The sequence below is a fragment of the Macaca nemestrina genome, chromosome 1 (genome assembly GCF_043159975.1).
Source record: "Macaca nemestrina isolate mMacNem1 chromosome 1, mMacNem.hap1, whole genome shotgun sequence".
In the NCBI taxonomy this organism is placed as follows: Eukaryota; Metazoa; Chordata; class Mammalia; order Primates; family Cercopithecidae; genus Macaca; species Macaca nemestrina.
The window spans coordinates 190,942,581-190,956,282 of record NC_092125.1 but is presented as its reverse complement, the minus strand read 5'-3'; the positions used below and the strand labels follow the sequence as shown (position 1 = coordinate 190,956,282).

General features: G+C 46.7%; 1 protein-coding gene across 8 annotated transcripts; it reads left to right on the top strand.

Moving 5' to 3' along the window:
* The first annotated feature begins 1,011 nt into the window (after positions 1 to 1,011).
* Positions 1,012 to 6,964, top strand: LOC105494859 (zinc finger protein 691). Of its 8 annotated transcripts, XM_011763772.2 has the most exons (4): positions 1,012 to 1,112; positions 3,781 to 3,903; positions 4,050 to 4,227; positions 5,428 to 6,964. In XM_011763772.2, exons 3-4 carry the CDS (start codon positions 4,144 to 4,146, stop codon positions 6,289 to 6,291), a joined length of 948 nt encoding a protein of 315 aa, XP_011762074.2. In that variant the 5' UTR covers positions 1,012 to 1,112; positions 3,781 to 3,903; positions 4,050 to 4,143; the 3' UTR covers positions 6,292 to 6,964. The 8 variants fall into 8 exon arrangements, with proteins under 8 accessions (XP_011762074.2, XP_011762069.2, XP_070950869.1 ...); XM_011763767.2 differs by having other exon boundaries at positions 3,781 to 4,227; XM_071094768.1 differs by lacking the exon at positions 4,050 to 4,227 and having other exon boundaries at positions 1,013 to 1,112.
* Positions 6,965 to 13,702: the final 6,738 nt, after the last annotated feature.

Genomic DNA, 13,702 nt, shown 5'->3' with positions numbered 1-13,702 from the left:
ATATCAGTCTACTGATTTGAATGTTAATGTCATCAAGAAATAACCTCAATATATGTATTATACGTACATATAACCTTACAACTATATACAACATATATACATATATATGTATGTGTATATGTATACACACATACACATGCATGAGTATATATGTATGTATATAAAATATCCTTACAGTAATTCTGCCAGGGATTTTATGGGGGAGGAAGTTGGTACTCCAAATGGCTAGGTGGTAGAGCGGGGTTTTATACTTGATTTATCTAGCTCTGAAGGCAATGCTCCTTGTTCTGTGCACTGAAACATTGTGCAGCTATGAGAAGCCTGCAGTTAGTCTACGTATTCCATTAGCCTTTTATTATTTAAAAAAATAAAACCTGAAAAAAATGACATAGTCCTGGATACTTTGGTGATCTTGTTGTGTCTGGATTGATGAATAAGTGTCAGGCTTAATTAGGGATGCATGCAGAACCCGGGAAAATCCCTACTTAGGGACGCTGGCAGACCTAGAGGTTGCTCCTTGGACGGGTACTTTTCGCTTCTCCGATAAGGAGAATGGGTTATTTTATCTTTAAACTCCCTTCCAGCTCTACCCTCCTTTGATTTTAAGTTATTAAACCTTGAGTGCGGTGCCATACTCTTGGCTTCGTTGGATGTCTACAGGACGGTCAAGGGTTACCAACTCAAAGTAAAGAAGGAACTCTGAGTACGTGCCCCCTTGGAGGTTGTGTAGGTTAGCTATACAGATTCTACAACTTCCCAGACGAGTGGCCCTGAGACTTGGGGTTGAACGCGCGAGCACGGAAAGAAATCCCACCTTAGGACAGAACCCAATCTCTTCAGCTGCGTTCTAAACTTCGCAAGTTTTCTCCGAGTCTACGCGCTTCCTTAGGACTACAACTCCCAGCATGCCACGCCGGAGGTCAAAGCTTATTGGCGGTCCCGCTAGGTCGCTTGCGTTGTGGCAGTTATAGTAGCCAATGGAAATAAAGGATTATCTTAAGAAACCAATCCTGGAGTAGTAGGGAGGATCCTTCCTGGGTTCCGGCTCCGGCCCCAGCGCCTTCCCTTGCCTACGGAGGCGGTGCTGTCCCTGACCGAGCAGCGGGAGTGAGGTGGGTCCGGGTTGGGCCCGAGGTCGCGGGGGGAGGCGGACACGACTTCGCGGGAAACTCTGTACACGGCCACTTCACTCTCACCGAGAAGTTGGAGGCTGCTGCTTTGCTCCCTGGACCGAGTGGGAAGCCAAGGGGCCTTGTGGTCCCTCCGCCCCGACCCTCCGCCCTGGTCCCCGGACGACGCAGCCAGGTGGCTGTCCCCACCCTATTCCCCGGCCCTTCTGTTGGGTTTGAGTATACGGCACTCTTGCCACTGACCATACGTTTAGAATCAGCCCTTCCTCCTCTCCCACCCCTCCGGCCCCAAGCCCGCCGGCAATCTCTGAAACCAGCCCTTGTCCCCTTGGGCCTCCGCCATTGGCTTCTCCCCGCCCCACAACACACAACCCAGCCTCTTGGGCCCTGGCCCTATGACACTTCTGGCAGTCTTTGCTCCCTCTTCCCTGACCAGCTCCTGCTACCCTCTGGCTTCCTTGGTCCTCCTCTATCTTTGACCCGTTATCTAGCTTCCCTGTACAATTACCCTGTTCGTCAACACTTTGCCCTTGGTCTTTCACAACTCCTCTCTCCCCTTCCTCCCCGCAGCCCTTGACTTGGCCCCAAAGACCTGTAACTTTGGCCCTCCATACCGCACTATGGCTTAGCTCCTTCCCTTTAACCTAGCCCCTTCACCGTCATCATCTGTGATCACTAGCCCCATCTTCTTGGCTCTTACTTCTTAGACCTGGCCCCTTCTCCACTTCTCAGCCCCTTCCACCTATGCTTCTCCCTGGGCAGCTGAGCCCCCGGGAAGACAAAGCCCAATAGACCTCTTTTCCCCCAAAATCTCTGCAGTGTGATGTGACAGTGCCTCTGTACTTCAGCTTCATTCTCGTCTCAGTAGGTAATTGGCTTTCTATCTCTGTGCGTCCCAGTCTTACCCATCCTGCAAGTCTTAGATCAAATACCTACTCTTCCATGAAACTGCTCAACCCTGATCTCATCAGGGAGATACACCTGTGTCATGTGAACTTCAGCGGTACTGTTTTTATTTATTTCCTTCCTTCCCGTCTTCTCTCCTTTTCTCCTTCAGTACTGGTATAATGGTTAAAAGCACTGGCTTTGAAGTGATGGGCATAGGCCCCAGTTCTGCCACTTACTTGCTGTGGGCCCTTGGTCAAGGTACTTAATTTCTCTGAGCCTCAGCTTTCTCATCTCTAAAATAAGGATGATGTGAAGTGAAATTAGATGATTCATGTATGGTGCTTAGTTCACAGCTTAGCACTTGATATGAGCTTTGAAAAATGTTAATAATGTGCCAGTGCTGTGTTAGACACTGAGGAGTGGGTACAAAGGTGACTAAGGCCCACTTCCTGCCCCTGTCCCCTGAACTTAACCTTCTGCATTGTAAGACAATTTCTGCAGTTCATGGTCTGTGTCACTACACTGTATCACAAACTGTGAGTGGTAATCATAATCCTAAATCCTTTTGCTCTTACATTGACCTAGCATCCAGCCCTGGGTAGAGCTGGAGCTTGGTAAATTATAGGTTCTCAGAATAGCAATTTTGGAATGGAGGCCAAATAGCTCATAGCATAGAGATACTGTAGCCGTGGGTCAGATGGGAGCAGGGCAGGGGGTGGGGGATGGGATGGTGGCATAAATTAAGATCACATTCTGTCACTTATACATTCAAAGACATTTGAGCACCCAGCTTTATGCTGCAGAAGGAGATTACTAATATGACCCAGTCCCTTTCCTCAAGTTGCTTATAAACTGCTAGTAGAAACAGACATGTAAGTAAGTAATTGCAAACCACTATAAGGCAAGCACAAGATTCTGTGAGTGCATAAAGGAGAAAGGCAGGAATCAGGAGATTGCTGAGGAAAAGTGGGTGAGAATAGACACAAGTAACCATGAATTGGGTTCTGAAGACAGAGCTGGTGTTTTATTCAGCTCATTCAACAAATACTTATGAAGGATCTACTGTGTATGGCTGCCACTACTCTAGGAGTTTTGGTTACATTGGTAAATTGAAAAAAAAAAAAAAACACCCCCCAAAAAAACACAAAGACACCAGCTCTCATGGAACTTATGTTTTAGGGAAGCAGACAATAAATAATTGGCATAAAGAAAATGTCAGAAGGTAAGATATGCTATGGGGCAGGGGGACTGGGAGTGTGGGAGTGACTTAAATTTTTTAAAGGATGGTCAGGAAACAGTGTCTAAGTATCACGGAATAGTTTCTCATGTTTACTTGCGTTTTTGGAAGTAAAGCAAGTCAATTATTTTTCATATTGATTATCTAAATTCTTCAAGGAGCACTAACAGGGATTGGTAAATTACAGCTCACTTCCTGTTTTAAATAAAGTTTTATTGGAACACAGCCACACTCCTTTATGTCTTATCTATGGCTGCTTTAATGATTCGTGATACAGTGGCAGAATTGAATAGTTACATGGCCATAAATATCCCATGGCCATACATATCCCATGGCCATAAATATTTACTAAATATTATCTGGCCCTTTACAGAAAAAGCTTGTCAATCTCTGGTTCTTAAAGAGTTGAGGGTCTGTCTGTATTTCACATTTTAGAAGGTTATATACAGTTTTATGCTATTTTTAAGTTAAAAGTTTTTTCTTAATGAGATCGTTTAAAAGATCTTTTTCTTGTGTTCTTCACAGGGCCTGGATATAATGTCTTCAACAGTTGTAACAGCAGCTGCTATTTGCTGATTGACAGCATGTGTCACACACTCTGCTGAGTATTACAGGCATTTTTTTCTAACACAAAGTCTTGTAGTGTGGGTAGGTATCACAATTTTAGTGATGAGGGAGTTTAAGCTCAGAGTGGTTGAATAATTTGCAGAGAGTAGTAGAGTTAGTATGTGTCACAGTTGTAATCCAGCCCTAAATGTAGTCAGTACCTCTCTTCATTCTGTGTTTTTTTCCAGAAATACTTGCAGACTTGAAGGAATTATCAGTCTTTCATTTTCTATCATCAGTGTCCTGTGATAGTTTGTGCTTCCCTCCCTCATCCCTTTGTTCATGTCACTCTGTTCATCAGCCCACTCTGCTGAAATGTCGTTATTTCTTCAAGGCCTCGAGGAAATGCTATCACTCTCATCAGAGGTACTTTTCACCCCAACTCTTTCCCTGTCCTTGGCTGTAGGAACCTAAAGGAGTCTGTGAGGCTTAGCACACATTTACTGATGTTTGCACAAATCAAGGCCTATACTGGGCACTCTTATGTGTTTAGTTTTGGGGTGGAGTGTGGGGAGTGTGGTTTGTGTGTCTGTGTCTGTGTTTATCTTTGTGTGTACTTGGTATGTGAGTGTGTGCTTGTGTGTGGTGTGTGGGTATATGTGTGTAGACATATATGTAACTATGTGTGTGGCTGTGGCATGTGGCTAAATGTGTGTGTAGTGTGTGTGTGGTGTGATAATGTATGGTTGTGTGTGGTGTGTAGGTGTGTGGTGTGTAGTTGTGTGGCTGTTGTGTGTGGTATGAGAATGTGAGTGTGTCTGGTATGTGAGTATGACTGTGTCACATGAGAATGTGGCTTTGTGTATGGTGTGAGTGTGTATGTGTGATTCTGCTTGCTTGTGTGCATGCATGCGTGTGTGGAGGGGGGGCAGTGGGTGGGGCTTTGTGTGGTGTTTGAGAATGTAGTGGAGGGCACTGACTGATCAGAAGAAACACAGCCCAGGCCCCACAGTAGGTCCTGGAGGTCCCAGGTATTAACCCAGATGTTTACTTGGTAGATTCTGCTGTGGTCTGGAGAGGGGTACAGTGGCAGAAATCTCAAGAAAAGGCAAAGCTGGGCTTGTCACCTAGGAGAGCCTCAAGATTTAGAGGTTTTGTTTTGTTCATTTTGAAATCTGGCAAATAGATGGATACTTGTAAGGAAGGCTTTTCAAAAAGGATTAAACATAAAAAGAGTTACAGTTAACTTACAGTTAGGCAGAAAAATTGCACTTATCCCAAAATGAAAGCTCTTTTACTTGCCCATGAATTATAGTCTGGATTGTCGTTACTTAGTGATATCAAGAAGAGTGACATTATTCAAATGGCACAAATATCATCTGGTGGTGGTGGACAAAGCCGGTGCCTTCTTTTTGCTCTGGTGGGTAGCTTTAAATATCTCTGAAAGTTTGTCACTTAAAAGGTAGCAAGTAAAGGTGTTCTATCCAAGTATTCCAGTTGATTGAAGTTATTTCTAGTGGATGGTCCCATGGGGAAGGTGTATACCCTTCAAACTGAACAAAAGATTCCCTATGATCTGGCCCAACCCAAAGAATAAAGGTGTTGGCCATTTGTGTTCATTCTCAGGGTTCAGAGATGGGCAGTGAGAAGGAGCAGAGTCCAGAACCACACCTGCCTGAGGAAGGGGAAGGGGGTAAGCCTTGGAGAGTGGATGACTCAGAGGGTTCTTGGATCCCACCTGGGGAGAAGGAGCATGGGCAAGAGAGCCTGTCGGATGAACTGCAAGAAACTCATCCAAAAAAACCATGGCAGAAAGTCACTGTCCCGGCTCGAGAGCCAGGGGATCCCATTGCTCATCCAAGGCATGAGGCAGATGAGAAACCCTTTATATGTGCCCAGTGTGGCAAAACCTTCAATAATACCTCCAACCTGAGAACACACCAGCGGATCCACACTGGTGAGAAGCCTTACAAGTGTTCTGAATGTGGCAAGAGCTTCTCGAGAAGCTCCAACCGCATCCGGCACGAGCGGATCCACCTGGAAGAGAAACACTACAAATGCCCCAAGTGTCAGGAGAGCTTTCGGCGGCGCTCAGACCTCACCACACACCAGCAAGATCACCTAGGCAAGCGGCCATACCGCTGTGACATCTGTGGCAAGAGCTTCAGCCAGAGCGCCACACTAGCTGTGCATCACCGGACCCACCTGGAGCCAGCGCCCTACATCTGCTGTGAGTGTGGGAAGAGCTTCAGCAACAGCTCCAGCTTTGGCGTGCATCACCGCACCCACACAGGTGAGAGACCTTATGAGTGCACTGAGTGCGGGCGGACTTTCAGCGATATCTCCAACTTTGGAGCTCACCAGAGGACCCACAGAGGGGAGAAGCCCTACCGGTGTACTGTGTGCGGGAAACACTTCTCCCGGAGCTCGAATCTCATCCGCCACCAGAAAACTCACTTGGGCGAGCAGGCTGGGAAAGATTCCAGCTGAAGGAGAGCCCCATTTAGAGTGAAGGAGAGAGAGCGAGAGACCCCAACCTATTGGAGGAAGATCTTGAGCATCTGCTGCTGCTACCTTGACCTCAAGCCCTTCATCCCACTTTGGAGAATGGTTTTGTATTGCCTCTGAAGTCAGGATCTCAGGAAGTCCTGATAAGGGACTCTGGAGTAAAAACCCTTGCCTCTTTCCGGGCCAATTTCTTGTGCTGAAAAGTCAGAGGACCCAGTCTTGGCTTCACTTTCTTGGGGTGAAAGAGAAATAGGGTAGGCTCAGAACCTGCTCGTGTCATTAAGGCAGCAGTCCCCTGGCCTTTGAGGAAGTACCTATGAGATGGGTGTCACTATCTGAAGGTTCTCCAAATTGTCTGTGAACTTGCTTAGGTAGGAGTGCACTGCAGTGTCCTGCTAGTTCCCACCTATTGTGCCCCAACTTTGCTTCTAGATCTCTGGGCTGGGAGGAGTGACCTTCTCAATGGAAGGGGCCTCCTTGGTCTGGAGAAGAGATCTGAGGTCCTGCCTTAGAAATGAAAGGGATACCCTCAGGGAGCCATGACCCAGGGACCTTCACACTCCCCAATGTTTGTTACTTGTTATCCCTCCCCCAACCTCCCCAACCTGCCTCTGTTTTCCCCAGAGTGATTAGCAGTAAAACCCTTCAATGAAAAGGACCCGTGTACTTATTTGGGGAAGTGGGGAGCTGGGGAGATTGTCCCACTGAACCCACTCTGCAAGGGAGTTGAATTCTAAGAAAGACAGATGGGTAGATGCTCTGGAAAGCAAAAGAAAGCCGACTGAGTTTCTGGGGCCTTTGAAGAGAAGGGGGAAAGGAAAGGAACTAACATTAATTGAGCATCCACTACATGCAATTGTTTCCATCAGTCACATTTAGATTCTTTATCTCATGTAGTTGTTACAGCAACCCTCAAAGGAATAAGAAGAGGACATGGAAGTGAGTAAAGATAAAGTCACTTGCTGTGAAGTCATAACAGCAAGTATGTTGTGGAGCAGAGTTCAAACTTGGGCCTCCCTGACTGCCAGCTGTTGCTCTTTTCACCAGATTTACCTTTTAGCTTCTGAAGGAGGAGCCACTTAGGAGACTTGCCTGGAGGTAGGAGCCAGTGTGGCCTCTTAGTATGGCCTTGGACCATTTGCTCTATGGCAAGTCAGTACCAAGCATGAGAACCTTTTCAACTTTATTTTGAGGTCAACTTTATTTTATCTTGAGACAGGATCTTGCTCTGTCGCCTGGGCTGGAGTGCAGTGGTGTGATGACAGCTCACTGCAGCCTTGATCTCCTGGGCTCAAGTGATCCTCCCACCTCAGTGTCCCGAGTAGCTGGGACTGCAGGTGCACACCACCACACCTGGCCCTCAATGTTATTGATTGAACACTTACTCTGTGCGTAGGAAGAATGGCAGTGACAGGGAGTAGGGGGTGAAGGGTGGGATAAGGTGAGAGAAATCTTAAAACCCATAATGAGAGTCTTTGCTTTTAGTAGCAATAGTTTAGTCCCCAAGGCTGAAACAGCTTAGCACGGATTCTGTCTGGTTTCCTGTCCTCCTGGTTTAGGCCTGGCTCCACATGGCAGATTTCAGTGTTTTCTACATCGAAGTTTAGTGTTCACCCAGTTTTCCTCTAACAAATACAAAAGAACCCTTCCTCTAACAAATACAAAAGACCTCTGTCTACCTCTCTTGTGAATTTGGGGCCCTACTCTTCCAGAGTGAGGGGCCCTCTTCATTTGTAGCCAGTTGGCAGAGTGTGATTCTGGCACCAGGCTTGGAACTGACATCACCCATAACCTTGCCTAACATGGGGACCCTGCCGTTCACCAGGAAGAGATGTGCTAGGAACTTTACACTCATTGAATTCTCACAGCAACTAACAATGACCTGCATTTGCCATATGTAGAACTAGGCTGATGGAGAAAGTGACTTGCCCAAGGTTACAGAGCAAGTAAATGTAGAGTGTAGGACCTGAACTGCTGCCCAAATTCAAGTTCTGTATTTTGTCCAACTACAAAAGACTTCCCAAATGATTCCTTTATATTTATAGGGTACTTTATTGTTTACCAAGCACTTTTATTTCATACACGTTTTCCGATTCCTTGAAAGTCTCCACACAATATATTTTAAACATATAGTCACCCAAACGTGAGTTGGCACACACCTTAATAATAAAGATCACTATCTTCTAAACCCTACTAAGTGCCAATTATTGTACACCTCTTATCTCTAATCTTCATACTATCCTTTAAGGTAGTAATGTCCCCATGTTCAAGGCAAGAAAATTCTGTGAGGTTAAATGACCAGACCTATTGGCAGAGTTGGACTTAATTCAGGTATGTCTGATCCCAAGGCCAAGCTCTTCATTATACCCACCATCAAGCTAGGTCTACAGATCCCCTCTCAGTCTGGGAAGCTTGGTCTGACTCCTTTCTGACTTGGAGACTTTGTAACGACCACTGTGACATTTTTTGTTTTTTGTTTTTGAGACAGAGTTTTGTTCTTACTGCCGAAGCTGGAGTGCAATGGCGCGTTCTCAGCTTACCGCAACCTCCACTTCCCAGGTTCAAACAATTCTCCTGCCTCAGCCTCCCGAGTAGCTGAGATTACAGGCATGTGCCACCACACCTGGCTAATTTTGTATTTTTAGTAGAGGTGGGGTTTCCCTATGTTGGTCAGGCTGATCTCAAACTCCCGACCTCAGGTGATCCGCCCGTCTCGGCCTCCCAAAGTGCTGGGATTACAGGCGTGAGCCACCGTGCCCAGTCCCCGCTGTGATTTTATAAGAGTGTCTGCTGCCATTTGGGCCTACGACCAATGTACCAGGCCCCTGCTTTGATCTTGGAACATAACTCCCCAGCCGATTTCACTTGTCCCCCTTTTTTTTTTTTTTTTTTTTTTTTGAGATGGAGTCTCACTCTGTTTCCCAGGCTGGCGGACAGTGGTGTGATCTTGGCTCACTGCAGCCTCTGCCTCCCGGATTCAAGCAATTCTCCTGCCTCAACCTCCCGAGTAGCTGGGATTACAGGTATGTGCCACAACACCTGGCTAATTTTTGTATTTTTAGTAGAGACGGGGTTTTGCCATGTTGGCCAGGCTGGTCCTGACCTCAGGTGATCCACTTGCCTCAGCCTCCCAAAGTGCTGGGATTACAGATGTGAGCCACTGTGCCCAGCTTACTTGCCCTTTTTTGACCGTAACTTATATGCTAAGATTTTTTTGTGTGAGTCAATGCTTTTGAGTCCTGACTAGTCCATTTATTCACTGTCTAACTTCCTTTTAAACTTTATTTTCTCCTTCATTGCCCTTATTTTTTCCCTTTCTCCCTCACTCCATCTATTCTTTCTTCTCTTCCTCTCCCTCTTTTCCTACTTCCCTCTTAGTCACTTGTAATACTGACACTGAAGACAATGTGGCCCCTGATTTCTAGTGCAGGAGATTGCCACACAAATCCAGAGTTGCAATGCAGGATGATAGGTGTCATTACAGTCGTACCCAGGATGCTGTAGAAGCCGGGGGAGTACCTTAACCTGGCCTGTACTGGACAGTGGGGCCCAGAAGTGGGTAAGACATAGTCCTTCCTGGCTGGGCACGGTGGCTCACTCCTGTAATCCCAGCACTTGGGAAGCCGAGGCGGGCAGATCATAAAGTTAGGAGATCGAGACCATCCTGGCTAATATGGTGAAACCCCATCTCTACTAAAAATATGAAAAGTTAGCCAGGTGTGGTGGCAGGCACCTGTAGTCCCAGCTACTGGGGAGGTTGAGACAGGAGAATGGTGTGAACCCGGGAGGCGAAGCTTGCAGTGAACTGAAGTGGCGCCACTGCACTCCTTTCATCTGAAAGGATATGATTGAATTTGGTCTGAATGAATAGTTGTTTATAGCAGAGAAAAGAGAGGAAAGGTAAAGGTTATTTCAGATGGAAGGGAAGGCTTAGTGTTTTAGGAAATAATGAAATGTTTGATAGTGTGCCCTGCGTGAGGAGGAGAGGAGGCCCTTGTGTTGGATGCCAGGTTAAGAAATTTTGGACTGTGTACAATAAGGAATTTTAAAGCTTGGGAATGACATGATAACATTCATCATTTATTTAGGAAAAGCACTTGGGCTAGTGTGGAGGATAAACTAAAGAGGGATGAGTGATTTGGAAACATGCTCAGTGTGTAAACCAGGTGCCAATTAGGACCCTCCTGATCCACAGAGAGTTCTGTATGATTGCCTCAGAGCATTGCCAATTCCACAGAATGGGAAATTTCAAACCTTCCACACCATTTCTGCAGATTCCTGGGGTTTATGACCTCATAGTCTCTTGCCTGAGATTCCTGTGATCTGTATAAACCTTTTCTATTTTGTCCCCATTAGTCCTGTCACAGAACTCAGCTCTTTTGATAAGTTTAGAATCCTTGCAAGAGATTGAGAATCTTAGTGAGGAGTTACATTAAGACATGTCAGTAGCTTCCTATTCTGTCATTTCTGCTCACCTCCCCACCCTCTCTCTGGATTGCCACAATAAGACTATGGTGCATCATTGTTTGTTGTTTGATATTCTGAGATAAGGCCTCCCTCTTGCCCAGGCTGGAGTGCAGTAGTGTGATCACAGCTCACTGCAGCCTCCGCTTCCTGAGCTCAAGCAATCCTCCTACCTCAACCACCCCAGTAGCTGGGACCACAGATGTATGCCGCTGCACCTGGCTAATTATTTTTGTTAGAGATGGGGGTCTCACTGTCAGGCCTCTGAGCCCAAGCTAAGCCATCATAACCCCTGTGACCTGCACGTTTACATCCAGATGGCCTGGAGCAACTGAAAAATCACAAAAGAATTGAAGCAGTCAGTTCCTGCCTTAACTGATAACATTCCACCATTGTGATTTGTTCTTGCCCCACCCTAACTAATGAATCAACCTTGTGACAGTCCTGCCCTGGACAGTGAGTCTCAGGAGCGCCCCACTGAGCACCTTGTGACCCCCACCCCTGCCCACAAGAGATAACCACCTTTAACTGTAATTTTCCACTACCTACCCAAATCCTGTAAAACTACCCCACCCCTATCTCCCTTTGCTAATTCTCTTTTTGGACTCAGCCCACTTGCACCCAAGTGAAAATAAACAGCCTTGTTGCTCATACAAAGCCTGGTTAGGTGGTCTTTTCACACTGACGTGCATAACATTTGATGCCGAAAAACCCGGGTCGAGAGCTCCTTTGGGAGACTGCCCCCCTGTCCTCACCCTCCCTCAATGAGGAGATCCACTTATGACCTCGGGTCCTGAGACCAGCCCAAGGAACATCTCACCAGTTTCAAATTGGGTAAGCTGTCTTCTTCACTCTCTTCTCCAGCTTCTCTTGCTACCCTTAAATCTCCCTATCCTTCCAATTCCAGTTCTTTTTCCTCTCTAGTAGAGACAAAGGAGACACATTTCATCCATGAACTCAAAAACTCTGATGTCGGTCATGGATTTGGGAAGACAGTCTTCCCTTGGTGTCTGATCATAGTGGGGACGCCTGCCTTGATCATTCACCCACATTCCACTGGTGTCTGATCTCCACGGGGACACCTTCCTTGATCATTCACCCACACTCCCTTGGTAGCAGGTCAACTGCAGGGACGCCTGCTTTCCCTGCTCACTCACATTACAGCCCAGGACTCAGTCAGGGATGCCTACTGGAAGCCTGGTAGGTGCCCACCTCCATTTCTCCATGTCTCTACCTTCCTCTTTAAAGTTACCTTCTCCACTATGGGCAACCTTCAGCCATCCATTCCTCCCTCTTCCCCCTTAGCCTGTGTTCTTAAAAACCTAAAGCCCCTTTGACTAACACCTGACCTAAAACCTAAACATCTTATTTTCTTCTGTAATACTGCTTGACCCCAATACAAACTTGACAATAGTTGCAAGTGGCCAGAGAATGGCACTTTCAATTTGTCTATCCTTTAAGACCTAGATAATTTTTGTCGAAAATTGGGCAAATGGTCTGAGATGCCTTACGTCCAGGCCTGTTTTACACTTCCCTCCCTCCCTAGTCTCTGCTCCCAATGCAACTTGTCCCAGATTTTCCTTCTTTCTCTCCCATCTGCTTCTTCAGTCTCCATCCCAAGTTCAGAGTCCTCCAAATTCTCCTTTTCCAGTGACCCTCTGACGTCTCTCCTCCTTTCCTGGCTGCTCCTCACCAGGCTGAATTGGGTTACAATTCTTCCGCAGCCTCTGCTCCCCAACCCTATAACCCTTCTATTACCACCCCTCCTCACACCTGGTCAGCTTACAGGTTCATTCTGCGACTAGCTCTCCCCCACCTGCCCAACAATTTCCTCTTGGAGAGGTGACTGGAGCTGAAGGCATAGTCAGGGTACATGTGCATTTTTCCCTATTGGACCTCTCCCAGATCAGCCAGCATTTAGGCTCTTTCTCATCAGACCCCACTAAATATTACAAGAATTCTAATATTTAACTCTGTCCTACAATTTAACCTGGAGTGACTTCTACCCTTTCCCCAGATGAGTGAGAAAGAGTTTATACCCTAGCCCAATCTCATGCTGACAACTGCCGGCATCATTAGCCAGGCCTCCAAGAAGGCACCAGGGCAGTTCCCCAGGAGGATCCCCAATGGGGATACCAAACAGGCTCCCAAGATATATCTAGACAAAATTACATGGTCTCTTGCCTAGTTGAGGGGCTTAAAAAGGACAGCATACAAAGTTGTTAATTATGACAAACTTAAGCCACTCAAGGTAAGGATGAAAACCCAGCTCAGTTCATGGCCCGCTTGGTGGCTACCCGCAGACGCTTTACAGCCCTGGACCCAGAAGGGCCAGAAGGCCATCTTACTCTTTTTTTTTTTAAGACGGAGTCTCACTCTGTCACCCAGGCTGGAGTGCAGTGGCGCAATCTTGGCTCACTGCAAGCTCAACCTCCCAGGTTCCTGCCATTCTTCTGCCTCAGCCTCCTAAGTAGCTGGGACTACAGGTGCCCACCACCACGCCTGGCTAATTTTTTGTATTTTTAGTAGAGACGGGGTTTCACTGTGTTAACCAGGATGGTCTCGATCACCTGACCTCGTGATCCACTCACCTCGGCCTCCCAAAGTGCTGGGATTACAGGCATGAACCACCGTGCCCGGCCAGCTTACTCTTAATATGCATTTTATTACCCAGTCCGCTCCTGACAGGAAAAAACCCCAAAAACTAGATTCCAGCCCTCAAACCCCACAACAAGACTTAATTAACCTCACCTTCAAGGTGTTTTACAATAGAGAAGAGACAGCCAAGCGACGACAACATATTTCAGAGCTGCAACTGTTTGCCTTCACTGTAAGACAAACCCCAGCCATGCCTACAGTACACAAAAACCTCAAAACAACAAAACTGCAGCCCCCAGGCACTCCTTCAAAACCTCCTTATGGACCTTGC